The sequence below is a fragment of the Podarcis raffonei genome, chromosome 13 (assembly GCF_027172205.1).
Source record: "Podarcis raffonei isolate rPodRaf1 chromosome 13, rPodRaf1.pri, whole genome shotgun sequence".
NCBI lineage: Eukaryota > Metazoa > Chordata > Lepidosauria > Squamata > Lacertidae > Podarcis > Podarcis raffonei.
The window spans coordinates 1894863-1920444 of NC_070614.1; the positions used below are offsets into that span (position 1 = coordinate 1894863).

General features: G+C 47.9%; 2 protein-coding genes across 3 annotated transcripts; one reads left to right on the plus strand and one right to left on the minus strand.

Moving 5' to 3' along the window:
- The first annotated feature begins 1619 nt into the window (after window positions 1-1619).
- Window positions 1620-12236, plus strand: TMEM119 (transmembrane protein 119). Of its 2 annotated transcripts, none has more exons than XM_053361076.1 (2): window positions 1620-1889; window positions 8235-12236. In XM_053361076.1, exon 2 carries the CDS (start codon window positions 8259-8261, stop codon window positions 9135-9137), a length of 879 nt encoding a protein of 292 aa, XP_053217051.1. In that variant the 5' UTR covers window positions 1620-1889; window positions 8235-8258; the 3' UTR covers window positions 9138-12236. The 2 variants fall into 2 exon arrangements, with proteins under 2 accessions (XP_053217051.1, XP_053217052.1); XM_053361077.1 differs by lacking the exon at window positions 1620-1889 and adding an exon at window positions 5974-6177.
- An 8157-nt stretch (window positions 12237-20393) lies between these two features.
- On the minus strand, window positions 20394-25092 carry ISCU (iron-sulfur cluster assembly enzyme). Its single transcript, XM_053361078.1, has 5 exons — window positions 24937-25092; window positions 22943-23056; window positions 22682-22792; window positions 21989-22067; window positions 20394-21229 (listed from the first exon to the last, which is right to left on the minus strand). The coding sequence occupies exons 1-5, from the start codon at window positions 25033-25035 to the stop codon at window positions 21132-21134; spliced, it is 501 nt and encodes a 166-aa protein (XP_053217053.1). The 5' UTR covers window positions 25036-25092; the 3' UTR covers window positions 20394-21131.
- Between the last annotated feature and the right edge of the window lie 490 nt (window positions 25093-25582).

Below are 25582 nucleotides of genomic sequence, written 5' to 3' on the forward strand. Positions count from 1 at the left end.
TTCCAAATGACCCACATTTATGCCCTCCAGATGTGACCCTCCAGAGTACAGTATTTTTTGTAGTTCTCCAAAGTTTGGGATTCTCCAAAGCCAGCTGCTGCCATCTCCTCCCTCCCCCCAATATGCAGGGGGCTATTTAGGTTTAGGTTTCCCCTCCCACCTCCCTGGCTTCTGCCCTCCTTTTCCCCCAGTTAAGCCCAAACTGGCCCCCCAGTCATCTTGGTCCCCACACTCCTGCGCTTCCCTGGAAGGTCACACTCCGTTTTCCTTCTGAAGAACAAAATGACTAAACATCTCTGCCCCGCCTCTGCCTCCCTCTTCCCATCCTCATTTTCTTTCTGTTTCTCACGGGAAATGCATTATTTGGGGAATCTTAAGTGACATGTCACAGCAATATATTTATGAGGCTGATAAGGAATTTTGGACCTTTTAAAAAAGAAGAAGAAAAAGAAGAAGCCCTTAACCCTTACTCGGCTCCTTCCACACAATCTCTTCCTCTCTCTAAGGAACGCAGAGAAAAACTTCAGGTTCCTGGAATTTTTTTTGGGGGGGGGAGGAATGAAGTGATGCTTCTTTCAGGAACCCTTAATAGTTTATTGCAATCATCACGGAGTGGAGCTGTTCATTGCAGGATAAACAAAGAGTCTTATGGCACCTTAAAGTCTAACAAATTTATTATAGCATAAAGTTTTGTGGCGTCCCTCTCACTTCATCAGACATGTGTAATCTTGTCGTGAGTTGCAAGTATATGGTTGGTGGGTTATAAATATGAAGGTCAGAAGGAAATTTAATGTGGGAAAGTGCAGACACAGTGATATTAAGTACCTAATTCACAGAGGCAACCCACAAAACAGTTGTTGATAACAGGGACACCCCCAGCATCGGTAAGTCAAGTAGCATACAAAATGTGCTAAAATCCTTTGTTTTGGTTCATTCCACAAGTGATAGAACTGAATCCCTGGATATATTGTAATTCATCTTTCTCAGTTCCTAACATTGCATCTGATCCCTGTTATAGAAGTGTGACCAATGAAAGGAGGATTGAAAAAGGAAGCTGTTAAGAACATGAGAAGAGCCAGCAGATCCAGCCCAGCAGCATCTTCTCACTGGGGGCAACCAGATGTCCTCTAGGAGCTGAGCCCGAGAGCAACACTCTCCAGCAAGTGGGATTCAGAAGCCTTGCTGCCTCGACTGCAGAAGGAGAGCACAGCCATTTTGACTAGTAGCCTTATCCTCTGTGATCCACCCCCCGCCCCGTCCTCTAAAAGAGCCATTCCAGTTGATGGCCATCACTGTCTCCTGTGGGAGTGAGTTCCACGGTGTGCTACACGAAAAAGCCCTTCCTCTTCTCTGTCCTGAATCTGACAGCATTCAAGCTTTATGGGATGTCCCCGGGGTCTGAGAGAGGAAGACTTTTCTCTGTCGTCTTTCTCCATGCACGCGTCATTTTATCATGTCACCTCTGGGAAGAATGTTCTCTGGGGAGATGATTTTAATCCCACCAACCATCACCCCCCACTTCCTAACTCCTCAGCTGCTTGCCTTGATAAACACCCCCCCCCCGGCCCTCGCCTTGCTGGGAGCTTTCCCCTCGGAGGGATGCGCAGACGGAGCAAAACTTTATCCAGCCTCTTTCCCTCTCCTTCCCTCCCAGCTTGGAGGGCGGCTGCCTGCGGGAGAAAGGGGGAGGGAAAGGAGAGCCGCATGTGGGGGGCTGCCCTCCCCTTCCTTCCCTCCCTCCCTCCCTCCCTGTCCCCACATGAAACCAGACTTAATGCAAAAAAGCTGGCCAGGCACAGAAGCGGCCAAGCTCGGAGGAGGAAGGGGCTCGCTCAGCAGCAGAGCAGGCGGCCAGGGGGCCAGCAGAAGACGGCCAAGTTTCCTCTCCCGTGAGTAAATGCCCGCAACTCCCCACCCTCGCCCTAAACCTGGGGGGCCCATCGCCACCCCATCTTTTCTCAACTCCCGCTGACTTCTGGCAGGCTTGCAACTGCTGCTCAGCCTTTTGGGGCGGGCAGGATGGGGCCCCACAAAAGCCTCGCCTGCTTGGGAAGGGGGTGGCTCAAGGGGGACGGAGCAACCCCCCTGTAAGAAAAGGGTGCCGCCTTGGGGGCTTTTAGTTTGGAGAAAAGGCGAAGAAGATGCAATAGAAGTTCATAAAAGTGTATGTGGCCTGGACAAAGCAGGCAGCGGGAAAATTCCTCCCTCTCTCAGAAGACTAGAATTTGGGGCAGCCCAGGAAGCTGAACGCTGGAAGCTTCAGGGCAGATCAAAGGAATCTATGCAGCTCAGAGTTAAACCATGGAACTTGCTGCCACAGGAGGCAGGGCGTCCGCCAGCCTGGATGTCTTTAAAAGAGGACCGAAGAAGTTCACGGGGGAGGAGAGGCCAACGCTGGCTGCTGGCCAGACGACTCTGCTCTGCCTCCACAACTGGAAGCAGCAATGCTTCTGAATGCCAGAAGGGGAGACGGGGCTCTTGGGCTTGGAACCTGCTTGCAGGTTTCCCATGGAGGCATCTGGTAGGGCCCAGTGAGAACAGGAGGCTGGGCTAGATGGGCCCCACTTGGCCTGATCCAGCAGCCAGGCTCTTCTGATGTTCCCGTGAAGAGGCAGAAGGACCCGGTAATCAATGCTGTCCTAGATGAACCCGTTTTGCTTCTGCCTTGCGCACTGAAGAAGATGAGGCTGCTATTCCCTAGGAAAACTCAAAATTTAGGGGCAGCTCCCTGGGAAATTCTCCTGCACTGTTGAAATGAACTTTGTGTGTGTGCATATGCAGGAGAACTTCCCAGAGGTCTGTGCCCCAAGACCCCGGCTATGAAGCAGAGATTCCTCAAGACAACCTGGGGTTTGTGCTTTCCTTGGGATTTGTGGCACACATGGGGGTTTGTGGTCATGCAGTGGCGGGGCTGCAGGGGGAAGAAACATGCAGAGCATTCTGCACATGCTCAGAGGTGTTAATCATTATTATTTCTTGTATTTATAACCCACATTTTCCTCCAAGAAGCTCAAGGTAGCATATATAGTTCTCCCTCTCCTTGTTTAATCTCCCCAACAACCCTGTGAGGTAGGTGGGGTTGGGGGCAGTGGCTGGCACCCAAGGTCACCCAGGGAGCTTCATGGCCGAGTGGGGGATTTGAACCCTAGTCTCCCAGGTTCTAGTAATCCAGCCCTCCAACCACTACACCACACTGGCTCTTCATATGTCCTGGGGTCTGCTCTCAGCGCTGAAAATGGGTAATGGGGGAGGGGGCTGAGCTGAAGCCCACCTTCCTTAGCTACCCCTTTGGCCTCCACACCAAAAACATCCATGCAACAAGAGTGGAGGAAAATCACAGCTGCTCCTCCTGCCATGGTTCCCTGCCCTGTGGCCAGCAAGTTAGATTCAGGCTCAGATGTGTGCAGCATGGCTCTGCCATTCCTTCCCCGCCCTGCGGAGTCCTGTGGCAAAATCAGAACACGGGCGTAATCAGGCAGGCTTTGCATGTAAGCCTCACTCCAAATCCACCTGACCTTCTAGGTATTTTGTTCAGGGGTTACCAACCGACTATCGGGAGGGTGCTGAGGGCACCAGTCCCAGGTGGCCTGCCATGGGGTGTGTGGCATAATGCAGATCTAGAGAGACATAGGAGCACAGGAAGTGGCCTTCTACTGCCACCCCCGGCCACCGACAGCCTTGGGCTTGCCATGGAACGCCAGCCGTGTCCTGCGGGTGATGATTGTAGCGTTCACATAATGTTGATTTCATAGAATCACAGAGTATAGGAAGGGACCCTATGGGTCATCTAGCACTGGTCCCATTTGTGGTCAGGTGAAGGACAGGCCCAACCCCCATTGCAACCCAGGAGTCTCTTGAGTTGGTGGTGTTAGTGGTGCCAGTGGAGCAGCGTGTGACCTCAGATTTCTCCTGTGGTGGTTTGTTTTGCTTCTTTAGAGGATTTGATATCTGTACAAAGACCACATTGTTGTTGGCATCCATCTGTCACCTTTGGGGGTGAAGTCAAGCCGCTGGAAGGCTGCAGCACCTGCTGTGGCTTGTAGAGATCAATATGGGAGAGACGTGTTTTGTTGCAGCTGGGGCAGATGAAGGCATCCGGTTGTGCTGCTGCAGATGCACCAGGGCGTTTTCTCTCTCTGAGCTCCAGCACCCATTGAAGCAGGCGGACCGTGGCGGGTCAGCACTTATTGACTGGGGCGGCCCAGCTTAAGGCAGGCCCAGCTGACCAGTGAGAGACAGTGATCTCTCCCACCGATGGAAGCAACCTGTAGTCCTTGTTTTTGCTGTGTTAGCAGCACCAAAGTGACTTCCCCAGGTGCAGGCCTGGGCAGCGTGTCTGGAGGGTCTGGGCTGCCCAGACAACAAGACCCCCCTCTTGGACTTGCTGATGGGGCCCAAAGGAAAGCAGAGCAATACATTTGGCACCAGCTTGGCCAAAGGAGCTGCTGGCAGGAGGCGCACAAGGCACCATCCACAGTGGCTTCAAATAGGAACATAAAGATGAAAAAAACCACCACACCACAGACAAATATAAAGCAGAAGAATCTGAAGCTACAAAACAGAAGCAAATAAAGCAGTTAATTAGCTATTCATTGCTATTTAATGTGTCATTTTAATTAACTTGTGCATTACTTACTCTGCACTGTCTTAATATTTCTGAATCAAAGGCAGTATATTCTATTGATGTTAATGTGGGGTGGTTTGATTTTTTTAATATTACTGCCTTTTAAATTATTATTATTATTATTAAATTTATATGTTTGAATTGTTAAAGGAGTAGCAATCAAATCAACACTATTATTTGGTAGATCAGCTGCTTTAAGATTGTGGGATGCCTTTGAAGAATAACAACCTGATGAAAACAAAATTGAATTAAAAGCTTGCATTATGCAGCTGGCTATCTGAGAAGGTTTGTGCTCAGAGTCCAGAGGAAGGTCTTGCCTGCTGATTTAATTGCCAGTTGATTTGCTCCAGCTCAGAAGAGATGGGGCAGTTCTCAGATTACACAGCTTTTAAAACTAGAGGGGATTTAGGGGATATTTTATGCATCTAGGGAGGAGGAGGAAGAAAGGAGGCAGAGGGATGGGGGAGACTGTGTGCATTTAGAGTTTGAAGAATTTCAGACCCTCCAAATGTCCCTGTTTTCCAGGGAAACCCCCACATTTACGGAAGCCATTCCCATTTCTGATTTGATCCCGGAATGTCACGCTTTTCCTTAGGACGTTCCTATTTTCATTGGAGAAATGTTGGAGGGTATGGAGTTATCCAACCCCTGAGCCGTCTGAAGGCAATCCTGTATAGGGAAGGGTTTTTTCTTTTATGTTTTATTATGTTTTTATGTATGTTGGAAGCTTTCCAGAGTGGCTGGGGCAACCCAGTCAGATGTGTGGGGTATAAATAGTAAAGAAATCATGGTGGAATGGGATGTTCCTATTTCCATCAGAGAAATGTTGGAGGGTATGGAATTTGGCCTGTCACTGGGAACTGGAGAGAGGCTGCAGGCCTTGCACAGATATGGCTGATCCATTTGATGGGATCCTGCTGTCCCTGGTTCTCAAGGGAGGGTGCAAGAACTCTCCTTCCTTGGAGATTTCCAAGCAGAGGTTGGGTGGTCATCTGTGATGGATGCTTTAGCTGAGACCCTGCATTGCATTTCTGGCAAGCACAAAAGTTCTGGATTCCTGCTGAAGTGTTGCAAGGATGGAGCTCAAATTGGGTTTCATGGTGGGGAGGATATTGACAGCTTAGCCTCGATAGATCCACAGAGCTTCCATGCCCAAAGGCAGTCTACCTCTGAATGCCAAGGGCTGTAGAGAAACAATTACAGAGGGCCCTTGTGTCAGTGCCCTGCCTGGATTTTGTGGATCAGGGGCTAAATTGCTCCTAAGGAGAGAAGAGGGAGAGATGATAAAGGAGAAGTTCTTTTCTTGAAGTATCATCTGGGTGGAATGTTCCTTTCCAGCGGAAGTGAGAAGCCTAGATATTTGTTGCAAAGGAAACATCCCCATATACGGATTTCAAAAGTCTTTGTAATTTGCATTGGATGAAACATCCTTGGAGAGACTGGTCATCAGCTGTGAGCCAGATGGAAACTCCTTGTTCAGAGGCAAGGCAGCTTGGAAGGCCAGATTCTGAGGACACACAACAGCGGGTGTCTGCCACCTTCATGCCCTGCTGGTGAGTTTCTCGGACACATCTGGGCTGGTCTCCATTGGACTAGATGAGCTCTGGGCCGGATCAGCTGCAGGGCTCTTTTGAGGCTACACATTACCAGATGATTCATGCAGGGACCTCTGGCTGTTCCAGATGCTGAGGCTGCACACTGGGTTTCAGTTAGCAGTTTTGCAGGAAGTTAATGTCTCCAAACTTGGCAAAGGTTCTGGGCACGTTGCATTTGAGTCAAGGGGAAACTGCTTGCATCAGGCACAGCCCCTTTCAGCAGGAACATCTGGACTCTGAATATGTTGCTTAGAAAAAGGAGCAGAGGAGAAGAAAATTCTGGAGGAGCATGTTAGCTTCCAAACATGTGCAGAGTGACACCTCCTGACTGCCAGGCTGGCACTTGGGATTTGGGGTGCAGCACTGAGGGCAGAAGGCAGAGCTCCAGAGAAGGCAGAGAAGTGGGGGGGGAGGAAGCCCTCTTTGTTTTCCACATTAAAAACTGGGGGGGTGTCACTGGAGAGTCAGAACAGAAACAGCAGCATTTAAACATCTGTCTAGATCTACTGACAGATCCAACAGCTGGTGAAGTAAACCTTGAGTTGGATCAGCAGGGGCTGGATGCCTGAGTCTGCGCTCTTCGGTCTGTGTAACAGTTTCCATTGCAAACCTTAAATCTCAGGAATTTACCCACCAACCACTGTGGTGTGCTCAGGCCAGGATCTGATCAGGCTCAGAGATTTATTAGAACTCCTAAACCAGTAAGCTCCCAACTCTGCATGTTGAGAAATAAATGAATTTAGACCATCCAAACATCTCTGTCGGCCCAAAGCCCACCCCTCTCACTGTATGCTCCCCTCCTGAGAGGGGGGTCTTTTGATCTCCTTCTGCCTCAGACTCTTGACTGGATGGCATTAGGAGCGGTCAATCACGCCTGACTGTACGGACAGACCAGAAATAGCCTCCTTCAGAGAAGGCTGCCTGCCTGAGCCGCTCTTCTGGGCTGACACATACAGAGTTGGCTTCTGCAGAGCTATGAGTCACTGCCATATCCCTGGTCTTAATCCACCTCGCCCAGTCTTCTCTACTCTGACTGGCAGCTCCTCTCCACCACCTGCTCCCTGAGATGCTGCCGGGAGATGAACCTTCCGCATGTGCAGCAGGTGTTCTGCCATTGAGCAATGGAACAATGTTCGTCCCAAGTCATAGGCGGTGGGCAAGTCGTCTGAGGGCAATTCTCTTGGAGAAAACTTAGCCTTTGACACCACAAGGAAACCTTTTCCATTTTAATTCAGAAAAAGAGTTTGCCTTGATTATTAGTGAAAATGAGAGAGGGGAAAACTATTTTGCATCTCATTTTGGGGGGAGGGTTGCAGGGGGACCACCACTATCCCAGGCAGTGGAGAGTGACTTTTAAATTTGGCTTTGGGGAAGGCAGTGGATCAAATGAGAAGAAAGGAGCTTCTGACTAAATATTAGGAAGAACCTCCTGAGGGTAAGAGCGGAATGAAGTGCCTCGGAAGGTGATGGGCTCCCTTCATTGGAGGCTTATAAGTAGAGTAGGATAGCTGTCAGGGATTCTTTTGCTGCCATTTTGCATTGCAGAGGGTTGGGCTAGATGTCCCTTGGGGTCCCTTCCAACTCTGCAGTTCCACAATTCCATTAGCCAACAAGAGTGAGAGGAGTGGGGAAGAAATAACATACCTTGTCCATGAACTGTGTATGTATGGAAGAAGCCCTACCTCTAGCTGGGCCTGAAACTTCACTGAATGTGTCGATTTCGTGGGATTTCATTGGCTATTTTTGCTTATGCCCACATCTCAGTTTGAGGTAGGGATTCACCAGAGCTTAACCCCAGAACTAGTTGTCGAATATGTGAAGTCATTAGGACAGATGAGAGGCCCACTGAGCATGTGCAAAGAGGCTCACCATTAACTTTAGCAAGCCCCCCACCCCCATGGAAGAAGTTCCTCCAGGTCCAAGAATGGGACTTAGCTCATTTGCGCATGCGACACATCTAAGAATAACCATTCCTTTGTGTGTGTTTGTTTGTGTGTTTGTTGTTTTTTCCAAAGAACCAGCCACATCCAACCGCTGACATGGCCATCCTGATGGACATCTGCCGGCTTGTTATGCTGCTGGTGCCCTTGTGTGCCTCAAGATCCATACACACAGCAGGGCTTGAAGACAACGGTGGCAGCGGAGAGAGCGAGGGGGCATCCTCCATCCCACCCCCTGCAAGCGTGACACTAGGTGCAAACCCCACCTTGAATGACCTCATTGTGAATGGGACTTCAACATCCCTCAACATATTGGACGGGATTGTGGACTTCTTCCAGAAGTACATGCTCTTGATCATTGTGGTCGGCTCCTTGGTCTTCCTCTTCCTTTTCATTGTGTGTGCCGCCGTCATCGTCCGGCAGAAACACAAGGCTTCGGCCTACTATCCATCATCTTTTCCAAAGAAGAAGTATGTGGACCAGAATGACAAGTCAGGAGGGGCCAAGGCCTTCAGCGAAGTGCCAGAGAAGCTGTCTGATGCCGACCAGGAAGAGCCCGCTGACTCCACCAAGCAGCTGCAGGCGGATATTTTAGCTGCTGCACAGAACCTCAAATCCCCAGCCAAGGCTGTCACGATGAACGGGGAGAGTGCCAAAATGGAGGACAGGGCAACCAGTGTCAAGGAGGAAGGGACAAAGATGATGGAAGAGGCTGAGAAGGAAGAGAAAGCCACTCCAGAAGAACAGGATGGTCCAGCAGAGGAGGCTGAGACTCCAGCCCTGCCAAACTCGGTAGATGCGGAAATCAATGGTGAAGATGTGAAGGATCAACAGGTGGAAGAAGAAAATCACCCAGCATCTCCAGAAGAGCCCAAGGAATCACCAGGGACTGATAATTCCACAGGACAAATCTCAGAAAGTGAGGCAGATGAGCCGGGGGCTTTACCCCCTGATGGTACTTGCACCTCAGGAGACTAGGACACAGGGACTCCATTGCTTGGCTTTCCACCCGTTGGCTATCGTGTTGAAAAGCTGATCATACTGAACCTGTGATGGCCTTTACTTTTACTCTGTGGGCAACACCAGGCCCTTCAGTAGATGACGTTTCCCACCTCCATTTTAGAGATGCCCCATTAGAAGTAGCATACTGAGGTTTGCCTTAACAGTCTCTTCGTTGAATGACTTAGCCACTCTCCTCTGACACAAGTACAAGGTGTTATTTAGTTGGTGAGGATGACTGGAGGAGATCCACCACTGAGCGCTGACTGAGATCCAAATATAGGACTGAAACCACTGTTGGGTTTAAACCTATTTTGAAACGTTTTTGTGAATAGATATGGTAGAACCTGTGGTTCAGGCCCAGTTCTGGATGAGGTTTTTTTTTGCAGTCCCCAATAATAGTAGCTGCCTACCCAATCCCCACTTTCCAGGTGAGTGCCTGGCTGCTCCATATTCTATACTCTCCCTGGGATCAGTAGCCCATTCTGGTTTTCTGCCAAAGCTGAATTTACACAGTGCTGATTGGCTGGCCTTTTGGGTAATCATGAAGCCAATCGCTCCTTTTGAAGCAAGGCTGTGCAACATGCCCATTGGCCAGCCTTTGGGTCAATTACAAAGCCACCACACCCGCCTTTTTTGGAAGTAGGACTTAGCACAGGACTTAGAACTGATTGGCCAGCCTTTCGTGTCAATCACAAAGCCACCTCACTCTTACTTGGAGCCTTTTTTCAGGTGCTGAACAAATTGTTGATAAAAGAACAATGCATGATGCTTAAAAATGTGGCTGGCAAAATTACAATCTGGATTCAATCTGAAGCTGAGTATATGTGCCCTTTGAGGAGCGAAGGTGCATGGGTGGAAGCAGAGCTCACCTCTTAGAAAAAATCTCTGCCGCTGTTTACAAGTAGGTCCACCTGTGGCCTGACAATCTTTGTTAGAGGTTCTTGGTCCAAGATTCAGTCCTGAAATTTCAGGGCAGCTCTGCTCCCCAGATCTCTCCTGGATATTTTTTCGTGATGTTAGGTTTTAAATTTAACTCCCATCCACGTGACACAGAAACCTCAGGTGGACTTGATAATGGATGCCACTTCTGACACCAGCCAGGGAGACACCATCTTTGACACCACAGATGCCTTTGTGGTCAATTTCAGTGCTCAAACAATCCTACAGAAGATCCTTGCTCAAGAGAATGGGCTCGGATCTGGGATGTGCCCAGCTGATTGACATGCATACTTAAAGTTTCACAAACATCCAGGCATTTATATTATTACAAGAATTTTGGGGTGGAAAGGACATCCATCATGTGTGAGAGAAGCACACCAGAACTGGCCTTTCACGCCACTTGAACCCTGAAGCATTTGTATCATCAGCAAAGGATCTTAAGATAATTTTGAATTTATAATATCTGTGGAAACAGCATATATTTGGGAAACTCAAAAAATCTGCCTAAAATGCCAGTAATGTTGGCTGGACATTTTTACTCTTTCTACCAGCTCTGACAGGGTTCGGGGGGAGGTAAACTAATTTGTTTTAAAACTCACTTTTGTACTTTTGTGAAGGACTTTTGAGTGGCTTTGTTGTTTCCACTTGGGATTCTGAGACGTTTTCTTCTCTGGCCTGCTCAGGAAAGAGAGGAATACTTTTAGCGAACGTTACAGCTGGACCAAGAAACTCTTTATCTTTACATGTGACAAGCCTTGAAGAATTTGAGCGAGGGTTTTATTGGGGGACGACCATTTTCGCCAAGCTTCTTCACAAAGGTTCTGATAATATTTATGACTGTGGCCATTCCTCAGAACACAAGATAATAGGGAAGCCCTCTCTGAAGTCAACAAAAGCCAACAAAAAAACATGGATGGTTATGCTCTCTTTAAGAACAGGGATTTGTCAATCCAGGCTGGTGGGCTGTGGCTGTGTGCCATGGAGGGGCTTGGGGAACTAGGTGGGGATCATGGAATTGTAAAGTTGGAAGGGACCCCCAAGGGCCATCTAGTCCAACCCCCTGCAATGCATTAGTGATGTTTGCCCTGCCCGCTTTCTGGCTGGCTGCGTCCAGCCTCCATTTAAATTTCCCAATATGCTTCCAAATACCAGGTGCTGGAAGCCACCAAAGAGGCGTGTGCTCTTGCGATCGTCTTCTATCACACAATACCACGCACACCATTCTCCTGGGGTGCTGTGGAGAATTAGAACCCTGGAGCCCCTTGCATTCAAACCCAGGAGGACCCAACAACCCGGGTAGGCCCCCCCTCATCCTTTCTTGTTCAACAAGCACCAGGGATTGGGTGGTTTTTAGGTGAACAGCTTCCGGGATCCCTTTGCGTGACCAGTGGGAGCAAAGGCAACATGAGCGGCCAGAGGTCCTTGGCTGATTAAGACTCTGGGGGTCAAGGGCTACAGGGCCTCAACCAGGAACCTTGGGCCTAGAGTTACCTGGGCAGAAATAATGATTTATCTGGAAGTGCCCGTTCTCTCTGATGGAAAAAGCAACTCTCCCCTTCAGTGGTTATGCCATGTTCTGAAAAACATTTTGCTTAAAACCACACAGGGTAAAGAAAGGCCAAGGCTACTTACTGCACGGAGTTTGGGGCCCTTTTGCAAAGCTCCTTTGGCATTAAGTGTGGAAGGGGAATGATGACCAGTACAGGGATTCCTAAGAATGGCGTCTACCAAAGCTACTCTCTTGGACTCTTCCATGGAAAATGTTGGCAGGCTTCACAAAACAGTATTCGGTCCCTGGGCAACCACCGCAGAATATCTGAAATCATTGCCATCTCGTCCAGAAGTCACAGCAGCTGCCCAAAGAGATTCAGAGAAATAAACCAGAGGGGTTATCTCTGCATTTTTATAAACTGAAACCTAACCAATTACTTAAGAAATAACCTGAATATTAAACAAATTAATTAAGTAAAGTTGCAGACTGCAATGTATATTCCCTGCACCTCCTTCCACACCTTCTTTAAACCTTCAGTTACCCATGCACACAAATATACATTCCTATGCAGATCTATGTTCCATTTTTCAGTTATTTGTTTTTTTCTGTGTGCTGCTCTGTGGTAAACTGCTTTTGAAACAGAAGTTTAGAAACGTTTTCTTTTTAATCTGCTATAGGTGTGATATGTCTCTGTGTAAGAGCGTCCATTCAAGGGGAGGCGGATATCAGATTCCACTGGACACAAACAAGCCTCCACCTCAAATAGCTTTTCTCTTGAAGGCTGCAGGGCCAGCCCTACCATTGAGCAGAGTGAGGCACTTGGGTGTTGTGGATGGGGATCAAAGTGGTGGTTATGTTCTGCATTGATTCCTTCTTTCCATGGGAGGGGCCCTGGTGGGTTTTTCTGCATTGGGTGCCAAGTTAACTTGGCCAGCCATGAACACTGAGTGCTTTGACCTGGGCAGTGGAGGGTGGGTGCCACAGCCTATTCTGCTCCAGAGAGCAAAATACTTTGGGCTAGCCTTGGGGAAGTGATTAGAACGAGAGTTGCCAGGTCCAGAGCATCCCTTATGCAGAGACTTCAGGGCTGTGGTCAGTGGGCTTTATAAGACTCAGCGACTTCTCTTGTCACCTCATGAATCTTTGCACCCAAAAGACATCTCCTGGCACACCCTGTTTCCTCCTCACACTACAGCCTCTGTCCTCCTCAGTAGGGAGTCACCCACCAACCCCACTTGTCTCTTCCGCCTCTGAGGAGCAGCAGGGATCATTCTCAACTCTGCATGCTCCAAAGCCACCTCGGTGTATTCATAGGTTTGCAACTGCGGTTCTTGCTCCTCTGGCCCAGAATCAGAAAATAGATTGCTAGCAGGGTAGGAGTTTAGGGCCTCTCATCTGGACATATTTCTCCCAATCCCTGTATTTGGACCAATATAATGAATTTCCCCTTATTGCTTATTGGAGCTTATCTGGATATTATTAGGATAGGTTATAAAGGCAGGAGCCTTATGGCTTGAGTACTTCCTTCTCCTTCAACTTGCCTTCTCCAGACTGCAATTCCCTTTCTCTGAGATCATTTCCTTGGAAGGTAGCAAGTGGGTTATTTGCGTACTCATCCACAATTAGTAGCCTTGGATGTGAAGGGTCAAGAATGGAAAACGACTCCTCCAAGTCCATCTCCTCCCATCTCTTCCTCCTCTGGAGGGTGGCAGGAATCATTCTGTGCACTGTACCTTCCACAGCCACCTCGGTGTATTCTGAGGTCACCAACTGCTGTCCTAGCTCCTCTGGTCCAGAATCGGTGTCCAAGGTGAGAGCATGGAATTGTTTTTGCAGCTCCAATGATACAACATGGTTCCTGACAGTCCTACTTTGGTGTGCCACATTCCTCCAGGGGTTCATCTCCTGCAACAGGCAATCTTCCTCCTCCTTACAGGCACCTCACCTGTGTTGCTGCTCCAGCACATTCCACGCAGCTCTGTCAAGAAACTCCGCATCTTGTCTTGTAGCTGGAAAAGTGGCTAGGCAGGCCTCAAGTTGTTGTACCTTCTCTTCCAACCAATGCACACTTGCTACAAGTGTACTTTTGCATGCTCTCTGGCAGGAAGACCAACATGGTGCAGGTGCTGCAGGCCCTCGCCCTCCATGTCTCTTGGAGTGTGTGTAGGGCCTACCCTCAAACGCCCCCCCTAAATGAGGGCATTCACAGGCTTCTGGCACAAGCTCCCAAAAGCTACAACTAGCTAAGTCTTAACTGCGGATGCCTCATACTCAGTGTTGTTTGAGAGGTCAAAGAAACCCAAAAAATGAATGCAGTTCTGAAAAGTTCAACCCGCCATCTTGATTCAAAATGGCATCCAATTGTTACCAACCATATACGGAAACCTGCTCCTCAGGAGCCATCAGGCAGAATTTGGTTATAATATATTACAAGGTGTCTAAATGCATAGTACACATAAAATATTCTAAAATATACAGTAGATACAACAAAATATTTTCAATGCCATCACCAAAATTGGCAGGATCTGGCAGGGACCAGACAATTTTGCTTGGGAGGGGGAGAGCCTGATCACATTCCTTAATTGGGTGTTAGCCACCCCTAGTTTAGGGGTCAATCAAATTATATAGGTAAGAATTGGCCACAGATCTAAATCTATATAACACAAAATCTTTTTTTTTTTTTTTAAAGACAGTAAATAGCTGGGAAAGCTTCAAAACCTGACCAGTTCTGGCTAAGCTGAAGTCTGGTATTAGTAGATGGGGAGAAAAAACCCCTAACCATTCTGTGAGAGAAGCGTTGGGAGCGATTTACGAAGATCTCTGGTCACTGGCAATTTGAGTGGTTCCCATGCACAGCTGGTCCTTCCTTTGCCACATCTTCTGCTTTTTGGCCATATAGTTTGCTTAGGAACAGGGGAAGCTGCTGTAGACCAAATCAGACCACTGGCTCACCTAACACAGTTACAGTATTCTCTCCTGGCAGCAGCTTGCCGGGATTACAGGTCAGGTTGCTCCCAGTCCCACCCAAAGATGGTGCCAGAGATGGAACCCAGGACCTTGTGGGAGCGAAGCAGATGCTCTGCCCCAGAGCCAGGCCCCTTCCCCAAAGCCCCAGGCACTTTCTGGGGTCAGCAAAATGGCGCCTCAGCTGGTGATGAAAATACTGCACAAGAAGTGCTTTCTGTTTTTAAAAAAATGATGCTGATGCAAAGTTACTTACTATTAATTAATGGGTGTTTTTTTTAATTAGCCACTGTCCCTCTCCCAAAAGGGAAACTCAAAGCGACATACAAATAATCAAAAATTCGCAATAGTTAGAACCATGGAACTCACTCCCACAGGAGCCAGTGATGATCACCAACTTGGATGGTTCTTATGACCACAATGAACCAAAATGGCTTGGCCTCCATAGCTGGAGTCAGGCCCCTCATGTGCAGCTTGAACAGAGTTTCAAACTCCCACCTTTGGCAGCAAAATTTAAAGCATAGGAATCAGGCTGTAAAATATTGTTTTGAGCAAGTCCAGCCATGAACTAAGCTGGCTCCCCCCTTCTAACCCGCTTAACAAAGAATCAGGCAACAACCTGGGAAGTAAGTTTAAAAAGATTTACTTACTTATACTCATGCATTGGTTCACAGCAATGGCAGCAGTCAAAACTATGCAGGCAACATACTTATATCTACTGTATAAGCAGCTTCAGGGATGCGGAGCAAGTGGAGGCATGTCTGCATCCAATGGTGGTCAAAGGAAGAGAGAGGGGAACCGCAAGTACTGTATGCTCCAAGGGGAAATGACATCATGCAAAGGCCTGTCTACCAGTTGTATTTCTATGGTCTCAGCAATACTGCAATACGGCTCTGTGGACTTGGCCCCTTCTCATGCTAACTAGCAAGAATATGCCTTTGTTAAGTTGGCTGCTAATCTCCCACAAAAGCAGATAGTGGAGAGCATGCCATAAACAGGGAGACACCACTGAGATGGGAAGTTATAATAGTTCCTCCATGTTCATCCGCAGTGTATCTTAGAATAGCCACTGGGGAGCCATGAATGCCACTGGATATGGGCTGCTTCCTTGCTGTCCAGCTTGTGGCCTTCCGAGAGGCATCTGGTGGGCTGCGGCTGGGAAGCCGAAGGGGCCATAGCCACACTCTACACAAGCAGCAATATGATGCCCCTTTAGCCAGTCATGGCTTCCCCCAAAGAATTATGGGAACTGTAGTTTGTTGAGGGTGCTGGGAGTTGTGAGGAGACCCCAGTTCTCTTCTCAGAGCTACAATTCCCAGAGCTCCCTGGGAAGAGGATTTGACCGTTAAACCAAACTACAGTCCCCCTTAGTTCTCAGCAGGACCACTTGGCTCAGTTTTGTGGAGACGCTCCATCAGTTTCATATAGGAAGGAGCAATGGGCATAGGAAGCAATGCACCTCTCAGGTTCTTTTGCTCTAATGTTGTTTATTTTCCTGGTATGATTCTTATAATGTTTTAAGCAATTATTATTGATTTTTAAACAAATAAAAGAACCATTAAACACTTATCCAGCAGTACATTTAATGCTGTTTGTTCTACGCATTGACTTTATACATAAGCTTACGCATTCAGTATTCAAACCTACTACTTAACTTTACTTCTCCACTGAGAAAATTGAGTGGTTGGGATAACAAGGTCTTGATTTTGGTCATGAACACAGTTCAAGAAAGGGGTCCACGTTTAATTGCCCTCCTGTGTCTGCCGAGATGCTCAGACGTTGCTGTATCCCAAATATTATTTTCCCATATCTTCAGGGGCATTTCAGTCTGGTTCTTGCATTGCTGAGCTATCGCTAATCTTGTTGTGGCCAGTAAGAAGCCTGCTAGTTTTCTGCCGTGCAAAATGGAGCCCCTCCATGTCCAAAGATATTAGGGCTAAGGCAGGATTTGGAGAAAGAGGTTGGCTTGTAATTATAGATATAATGGGGTATTTGCTGCTCCAAAAGTTTTTAACATGGGGGCATTCTCACTCAACGTGAATGAATGAACCATGTTTTCCACAACCCTTTCAAGGTATGGGGGAGAGGGAGGGGTTCATTTTTGCCAGCCTGACCGGTGTCCAGTGCCATTGGAAGATGACCTTGAGCGAGGCCTCCTGTAAGCGAGCAGAGATGCTTTTCATGGGGTGGGGGGGGGTCCAGATTCCTTCTCATTTGTGATCTTTGTTTGGGTGGCCTAAATCTGATCCCCATACAATCTGAAGGCCTCTAGCACCCCCACTTTATGATCAAATAGTTGTATATTAGGGAAGTAGCACCCTTCAGGATTTAAACAAGGCAAGTGTGTGTAGGCCCTCTCCCCTGTGCTCCAAATGAAGAATGAGCCTGAGATACCTGACACCAGGTAATGATTTCTTTTAATTCATCCTTTAAAAATAGACAAAAACTACTAGTGTGGTACCTCGGAACTTGAATGGCTGTTCTTGAACGTTTTGGTTCCCAAACGCCAAAAACCAGGAAGTGCTCCAGTTTTCTAACGATCCTTGGAAAACTAATGTCCAACGCGGCTTCCGCTATGCAAAAACCTAGCTGTCAGTCAATTGGAAGCCGCACTTTGAAACTCGAACGTTTCAGAAGTCGAACGGTCTTCCAGAACGGATTCTGTTCAGGTTCCGAGGTACCACTGTACTTGCATTCACTTTTTTCTTTTTAGCAATCCATCTGAACACACATGCTTTTATTATGCATTTATGGCACTCAGAGGCATAAAAGTAGAATCCTTTTTAAATTAATGTCCCCTGGTTATCTACAGGTGATTTCTACTCACCATAGCTGAACACACAAGTGGGTGCTTTCAGTTGAAATGACAGAATTCATGATCTGCCACCTTCCCTTTTAAATTGCAAATTTCTGGAACACCCCACAGAATGAAATACAGGCCATGTTTCAATATCCACTCAATGGAGATTACTCTTTGCATTTGAGATCCCTGTTAAGCTTTGGACGCTTCTGCCACTGTGCAGACCAGCCACGTGTCATTGCCTGTGCGCCCTTTGTGAGATCTGCAATTCTTCTTGCTCCCTCCAGTTTCTGAAATAGTAATGGAAGGCTGGATTTCCCCCAACTCCTTTCCAGCCTCTCTTCCCCAGCGCCTGCATGTCTCAGTGCCACATCTGGAAGGGGGCGGGGAAGCTGTCATGAAATCTATTTCTCTCCTGGGATTAAAGGAGGAAATAGCCAGCATACTTGTGCAAAAAGGCAAAAGGCGAGAGGCCCTAGTGCTGGTTTTTCTGGTGCCTTGGCCGCTCTGTGGGCTAAGGGAAAGCATTATCAGTGGGCCTTTTGGAGAGGCTTCTGATAAAACAGGAGAGAACGCCAGGAAGTCAAGCCTCTCGTACTCAGCCATTTTTTGAGAGGTGTTTTTCTGGCCACCTCCAGAAGGCAGGCGAAGGGCTTGAATCTTCAGACAAGAGAAGAGCACTGTTTCCCAACTTGGGAAATGCACAATTAAGCAAGACACACAGTGCTGTTGCAAAGGTTTGCATTCAGCAAATTAAACACAATATTGCATCTTGTGCTGCTGTTTTCGGGAGGGCTATATATGTAGATGGATCAAAACAGCTGCCTGCTTTTGGGGGCTCTCTATAAGGATGTGGCTATGGGGGACATCGCAGGAAGCTCCTGCACTACACCATTTGCTACACCCCTGGAGAGGAGTCCGATCGCTAGACATGAGCTGTGCTGGACACAAAAAGCCTTGTTCTTTAGCTCAGCACTGGCTGAGCTGCCCTGCCCTTCAGATTTTGCCCCTTTTGGGACATCTTGACATTCCAGCAAGAACCAGATGCTTTTAAAATCTAAACATTTCAGATGTGTTTTTATATATATATATAAACCCCCCTTTCCTGCATTTGAGGAGCGACACATCGGCAACAGGAATAGTTTTACAGCCTGCAAGTCTGTCTTATGGTGCACAGCTGCTGTTATAAACCACGATGCTGGAGCAGCTGTAGAGACATTTCAGTTAGAAACCTGAGCTACTAATAAATTATTTGACGTGCCACAGACCTCCAATGAGAGAGCAACTGCTGCTCAGCATGAACTGGAATACTTGCAAGTCCCTTGCAAAAGTGGCAAGCATTTCTCACTCACAGAGGGATGCAAAGCAAAATTGTTGAGGGTATTTATGTACAGCATCCGCTGAAGCTGAGCATTAGAAGATTCGGGATTTAAGAGGGTACTTCATGCATCAGTTATGCAACTCCCTACAGAATTCCCTCTTGCAGGAAGCAGTGATAACCACAATCTTGGCTAGCTTTAAAAGAGGACTGGATAATTTCATGGGGGGGGGATGGCTACTAGCCCGGATGGCTGTGCTCTGCCTCCATGATCAGAGGAATGCTTCTGAATACCAGTTGCTGGAAAATGCAGGAGAGCGCCTGCTTGCGGGTTTCCCACTGGCTGGCCACTGTGAGAATAGGAGGCTGGACTAGATGGGCACGCACTGGCCTGGTCCAGCAGTGCTGTTCTTCATGTCTTCTGTTAATGGCGGTGATTCACACGTGAGTGGACCCACCTCACTGCTGGTGCTGGGCAGCTCTCTGGAGTGTGTAAAGCAGGGATTGTCAACCTGGTCCCTACCGCCCACTAGTGGGCGTTTCAGGATTCTAGGTGGGCAGTAGGGGGTTCTATGGCACAAGCTGAATCCTCCTTCCATCGAGTGCTGGTGGGCGGTAAGGAAATTTTACCATCAAAAAAGATGCATTAGTGGGTGGTAGGTATGAAAAGGTTGACTACCCCTGGTGTAAAGCAAGGGGAAGTGATTCAATCTGAAATGCTCCCCTGGGACAGGCTGGATATAGTCTGTTGGTTAAGAATATAAGGGGAGCCCTGCAGCAGCAGCAGCAGCAGCGTCAGACATTTGGCAAAGGACAAGATGGCACCCCCATTTCATGCACAGAAGCTGGACTGGCAGCTGAATCTTGTCTGGATGCTGATGATGTCTTTGTGAGACAGCTTTGGGAGCACAGGGCAGGCTGCCCTCAGGGACTTCTTATTGCCACTCCCTATCATATGCCACCCAAGGCAACCCCTTCCACTACTAAACACACTTCAAGAATCAGACCAACTGAAACATGACTTTTTCTCTCCTCTCCTAAATCAGCCAAGGAACCTGGAAATGTAGTTCTGGCCTGTCACTATTCCTGAAGCTAAGGACTGTGTAAGAAAACTCCAACTGAGTTCTTCTGGGCAATAGCACCCCCCTGCCATTCCTCGGGGGGGGGGGATAAATGCAGATTTTGCTATGAATACACCCCTCACATTAGTGAAGGACTTTTTGCCTTTCTTACTGAGAAACTGAGCTATCTTGTCCTTCTAAGCAATGTTGTTCTCTAATGGGGCTGACTGCTTTTCAAGGCTGTTTCAAAGAGCACAGGGCTGGCATTTTCCAAAGATGATGAGCAAATCTCCTGAGTGTCGGTTGCTGGGGAGCAAGAGGACTGTGGCCTACATGCCCTATTTTTAGAAGGGCCATAAAAGCAATCGGCAGCAAAATGTCACTGTGTATTCTCCCTAACCCTACAGGGTCCCAGTCAGCCATTCCCGCCAAGGAAGGCACCACAGTCTTCCCTCCCCCTCAGTTTGTTTTCTCTCTTCCCACTGTCACTCTGTGTTGTATCCTCCACACCCACCCACCCTTGCCACCCCAAGCAGGCTGATACTTCTCTCTTGTTTCTCTGTGGTCTGGCTGAATACTGTTGTGTCAAATAAGGCATTTATACACATTCCTCTTCTAAATTCAGCCTGAAATTTGCTAGGAAGAAACACACAATTCATTGAGCCAGAGCACAGCATATATTATCTCTATTTATTTCTATATAGCATACACTGTACATAAAATAAATCTGAAACTTGTGCATAAACTGTCTGATCACACAATCCTTTTCTTTAAAACCCAAACTGGGGAATAAGGATAGGAACATGGTTGTTTCTGCCTTAATCTGCTGTTGGGGTAAATCTCCTCCCTCCCGGCTAGAAGAACATGCTGCTGGCAACGGGAAGGGAGATTCTTGCTGCCTCATCTGCGGAAACAGCAGGAGAGGAACTTCTACCTTCTTTAGTCCCCAAAGATATCTAGAGTGGGCTCAATTTCCCTTCCTGTGGGGAGAGTTACAGGTCCCTGACTGTTCTCTCGTACCAGGCAGCTTTGCCCAAAGCTGAGATGGGGCTGCTCCTTGCAACAGCAGGCCATGCCCTAGCAAACATGTAGGCAATCGCCTCCTACACACTGAAAGCTGGAACGATTACTTATAGCAAAATTCTCACACTGAAATCACAAGAAGGTTCTTCTCTTTCCTCCCACATGTGGAAGGAAAACAGAAAAGCTGGTAGCAAAGATGATCAAGGCGACTGCCCTGAGGTGGTTCCAATGCAGCCTGACATTGTGCATGCTTCCAAAATGCACTAAGGTGATTTGTTGGCTCCTTGCTGTAATTGCCCTGCTAAATTACAATTGGAATGACAAGGTTGTCGCGGGACAGGCCTCTAGGCCTTTTGACACGCAGCACCTCCTTCTAGGCCACGCTTGCATTTTTTCCTGGCTCACTGCTCTTCGGCCCCTGCTTCAACTTGTAATCTGCTAAGGCCGCCCTGATGGCATCTTCTGCCAGCACTAAGGGAGGAAGAACACAAGTGAAATATTACACTGGTTTAACAGCGGAAGTCGAATAAGCAAAATAATTTCAATCCTGAGTGCCAAGGGCTCTGGGAGAAGAGCCGTGCTTCTGGCTCTCTCCTGCAACTCAGCAGGCCAATTCACAACCTTGGCAGTAAACCCCCACATTCACCTTGTGGTGACCTTTAGGCATTTCTAAAGTGAAGGAGAGATTTCCTATGTGCCCAGATTTCTGAGTTTTGAGGGGTGTTCTTAGGCCAGTTTATGACTTAGCATGGGCATAGCACTTGTGCACAAATCAGTTCACTTGCCTTCTCAGCATTCTTTACAACAGCCCCATAAAGATAAGCCAATATTATTCTCAGTGTCTCAACCCTGACTCCCTTTTCAACAGCCTTCCACTGAGTTTAACGGCAGGAACTATAACAGGAACTTCCTGGTTCAGTCTATCACAATGCTAGCTCCAGAACCAATTTCCAGCCTTCCCAAGGTTGGAGAACTTGTAGCTGTACAGATGTTGTTGGATTACAACTCTCCTTAGCACCAGAGAAAGGCATATGCCCTTATATTCTAGCTCTTCACTTTCTCTAAGAACATGCCAACAACATAGAAGGCATCGCTGTAAAAGAACTTCACTTACATCCACCTTTCTTGTTCATGATTGACTATTTGCATTTGGGGCCTTGTGGTGCTTCTTTCCAACAACTTGTCTGCAAAGAGTTTCAATGGTAACAAAGGACAAAAAAGGTTACTTACTGGAGCAGTGCAATTTTACTGGAGGAAGGCAGAGCTCTTTAGCAATGTCTGTGTTTTTGATCTTCAAGGCTTCATCAACCTGAAACATACAAAAATTACTACTTAGCCTTCCATTTCATACCATGGACTTAGGCACACAGGACTACTGTCTTGCACTACCAGACTTCAGGTCTATCGAGTTCAGTATTGTTTAGAAGAACTGGCAGTGGTTCTTTCAGAGAAGGCATCTTCCCAGTCCTGCCTGGAGAAGCTGAGGATTGAACCTAATACTTTCTGAACACAAAACAGGTGCGTAAGCTACAACTTTTCCATAGCAACTGCTGCTAACTCTGCTCCACAGACACAATTTCATTTTCTATTGGCAGCTTACTACCCCTCTGCTGGAAGCAGTATGCTTCTGAAACTGGTAGGAAGGGTGCTGCTGCAATCATATCCTGTCTGCAGGCTTCACAGAATCATCTGGCTGATCACTGAGAACAGGATGCTGGACTAAAAGGACTTTTGGTCTGATCCAGCTACAGGCCTCCACAATTGACTTCCACATTATTAGACTCTTAGGATGATGCATGCAAAATCTACCCTCCCTGGACTGGAAACGACTTTCTTCAAGCAGCCTAAGAGATGGTAATGCAGCATGAAAGGTTTTTTTTCCAAAACAAGGCCAAGGTATATATTGACAGGCATCAGACTTACCGTCTTGCCCTTCACCCATTCAGTAGCCAAGGAACTCGAAGCGATTGCTGACCCACAGCCAAACGTCTTGAACCTGGCATCTGTTATCTTTCCATTTTCATCTACTTCAACCTGAGGACATTTTCATGAGAGTGACTAAGCATTGCATTGAAATGAAAGAGACACTTCTCTTGCTCACAATCACAGAGAATAGAGGGTGAGAGATTGGAAGAGGCTTTATTGTCTCACAGCCTTTGGTGCCTCAAGGCAGCACTAACTTACTTGCAGCTTCATGACGTCCCCACAGGCTGGTGCTCCCACAAGGCCAGTCCCAACATTCTTTGCATTCTTATCCAGGGAACCAACATTTCGTGGGTTCTCATAGTGATCAACAACCTGGAATTCAAAAGCAAAGGTTTGATGTGCATCTTCAGGGGACAAAGGTGAATCCTTGAATGAGATAATCATCCTGGACCCTTCCAACTCTGCAATTCTATGATTAGGGCTATTCACGTATCATTTAATGGAGTCGCAAAGTCTCTGACTGCCACCTACTGGAGACATTTCTTGACTGAGCCCTTGTCATCAGGGGTGTCTATCTTTGGATTTTCTGCATCATCACACAGGTGGCTGGACAAGGCAGCTTACAGGGACCCTTCCAATTGTTTGATTTCTGCCACTCAGTCCAGCACAACTTAAAGAGATCCCCAAGAAATGACTAAAACTTATCCCAGTCTCATAAAATATCTGTCAAGGGGAGGGGGAGTGTCTGCAATGCCCTGTGTACACAACCTTGTAGTCAAAGTGCTCCTCCACATTATGGGCAGGAGAAACAAACAGCATGGCCCTTCGAACCCAGCAGGGAATATACTGGTACACAGTATCTAGCCAATACTAATACCAGTTCTAAAAGGGACGCGGGTGGCGCTGTGGGTTAAACCACAGAGCCTAGGGCTTGCTGATCAGAAGGTCGGCGGTTCGAATCCCCGTGATGGGTTGCTCGGTCCCTGCTCCTGCCAACCTAGCAGTTCGAAAGCACAGAAGTGCAAGTAGATAAATAGGTACCACTCTGGTGGGAAGGTAAATGGCGTTTCCATGTGCTGCTCTGGTTTGCCAGAAGCGGCTTAGTCATGCTGGCCACATGACCCAGAAGCTGTACGCCGGCTCCCTCAGCCAATAAAGCGAGATGAGCACCGCAACCCCAGAGTCGGTCACAACTGGACCTAATGGTCAGGGGTCCCTTTACCTTTAATACCACTTCTAAGCCAGCTGTCTGCAAACCCCCACCACTGTGCGCCGTTTCCTGCCTCTCCTTCTGTGCCTCCTTTTGGTATACCACCCTTCATATGCCAGCTCTCTGACTATGTTAGCCCTGTTCCTTCTGCATCCTTCCTCCTTCCCTCCATGAATCACACCAACTCCCACAGCTTATGATTACCATTAATCATTCCTAGAGCACATGGATTTCACTAAGCATTGTACACAAGAGCAAGGCAGTCCCTGCCTGCAGGCTAACAGTCTAGAAGCCATAATACAAAATGGAAAAGGGATGAGAGTAAAAAAGGGCAACCTCTACCCTGCCCCACTGCGAGGCCTTTCCCCATGCCTCCCTCTGACCACCAGCTATTTGTTAAAGGTCACCACTCAATTTATTATTATTTTTTTAAAAATGAAGTGTCCTCATTATTTATACTAATTAACTCCTCCCAGGCATCTATTCTGTTTGAAGCCCACTAAACTGTCCCCTCCCCAAATCTATGCAGGCTTCCCTTCTCACCCTCTTTCTGGTGTTCCACTCAGTTTCCAGCCACCCTTGTTGTATCAGCCCCAGGTCTACAAAGATCCCCAATCCTACCTTAGTCCCCCAAATCCTTATCACATCCCCTCTTCAACCCCCCCGGTTACCCCCAACACCCCTTATGACCCCCATACCTGCGCAGCGTTCCCTTACACCCCCTTGTGATGTCCCCCATAATCCAGCTACCCATTCAGAATGACAGCCGCTGCCTTATAGAATCACGGAGCTGCAGAGCGGAAGGGGCCCTCCAAGGGTCCTCGAGTCCGCCCTCCTGCGATGCAGGAGTGACGGCTGAGGAACCCTGACAGGTGGCCGCCTGGCCTCTGCCTCTCAAAACCCTCCAGGGAAGGAAGGAGGGTCCGCCACCTTCTGAGGGACCCCCCCCAAAACCCCTGTTCTGCTGGGTCCTCCCCCCTCGCCCGCCTTTCCCCTGCGACCCTCAAAGCCCCCCTTGAGTGAGCCAGCCCCCGTCCCCTACCTTCTCGTGGTATCCCGCGGCGAGGGGAGCCTGGGCCGGCCCAGGCCTCAGGAGAGCCGCCGCCGCCCGCTGCGCCACGCTCGCCCTCAGCGCCGCCATCTTGTCTGCTGGAGGAGGACTGCGACACAGGAGACAAGGACGGCGCGAGATTGTGACGCCACGCCTGCAGCGCCAGATGAGGCCACAGCGCCCTGCTGAGGGCAAAACGAAACGGGCGTCATTAGCCACGCCCTGCGGGAGGAATAAACTTAACCCGCCCGGGGTGGGAATTAACCTGTTGCTGCCTGGATGTTATTGTCATGATTGTTATTTGTCTTATTATTATCGTTATTATTATTATTGCAAGTTTTGATTTGTTGCTTTGTCTGCAGTCCTAATTCCACTTGGGCGCGAATCCTGCTGAATTCAGTTTGATTTACTTCTCAGTAGACATTATGTACATACATACATAATTCTATTTTAATTCCATCTTTCTAGGGTTCAAACCATGCTCCATGCGGCTTACAACATGAAAAAGCACAATTCCAACGTAACAACAGTAGTCATAAATAATAAATATAACAAAAAACACATAACCAAGCATAAATCAGAGTACTGTAACATCTGAAATGAAATTCAAAAGATTACAGTCAATAACTGTAACAAC

Excerpts from the sequence above, each read along its gene's own strand:
- TMEM119 (XM_053361076.1), top strand. The coding sequence starts at position 8,259 with ATGGCCATCCTGATGGACATCTGCCGGCTTGTTATGCTGCTGGTGCCC.
- ISCU (XM_053361078.1), bottom strand. The coding sequence starts at position 25,035 with ATGGCGGCGCTGAGGGCGAGCGTGGCGCAGCGGGCGGCGGCGGCTCTC. Across the intron at positions 22,068-22,681 it reads AATGGGTGAAGGGCAAGACG|GTTGATGAAGCCTTGAAGAT; the intron begins GTAAGTCTGATG and ends TGTATGTTTCAG. Across the intron at positions 21,230-21,988 it reads AGTAAAATTGCACTGCTCCA|TGCTGGCAGAAGATGCCATC; the intron begins GTAAGTAACCTT and ends TTCCTCCCTTAG.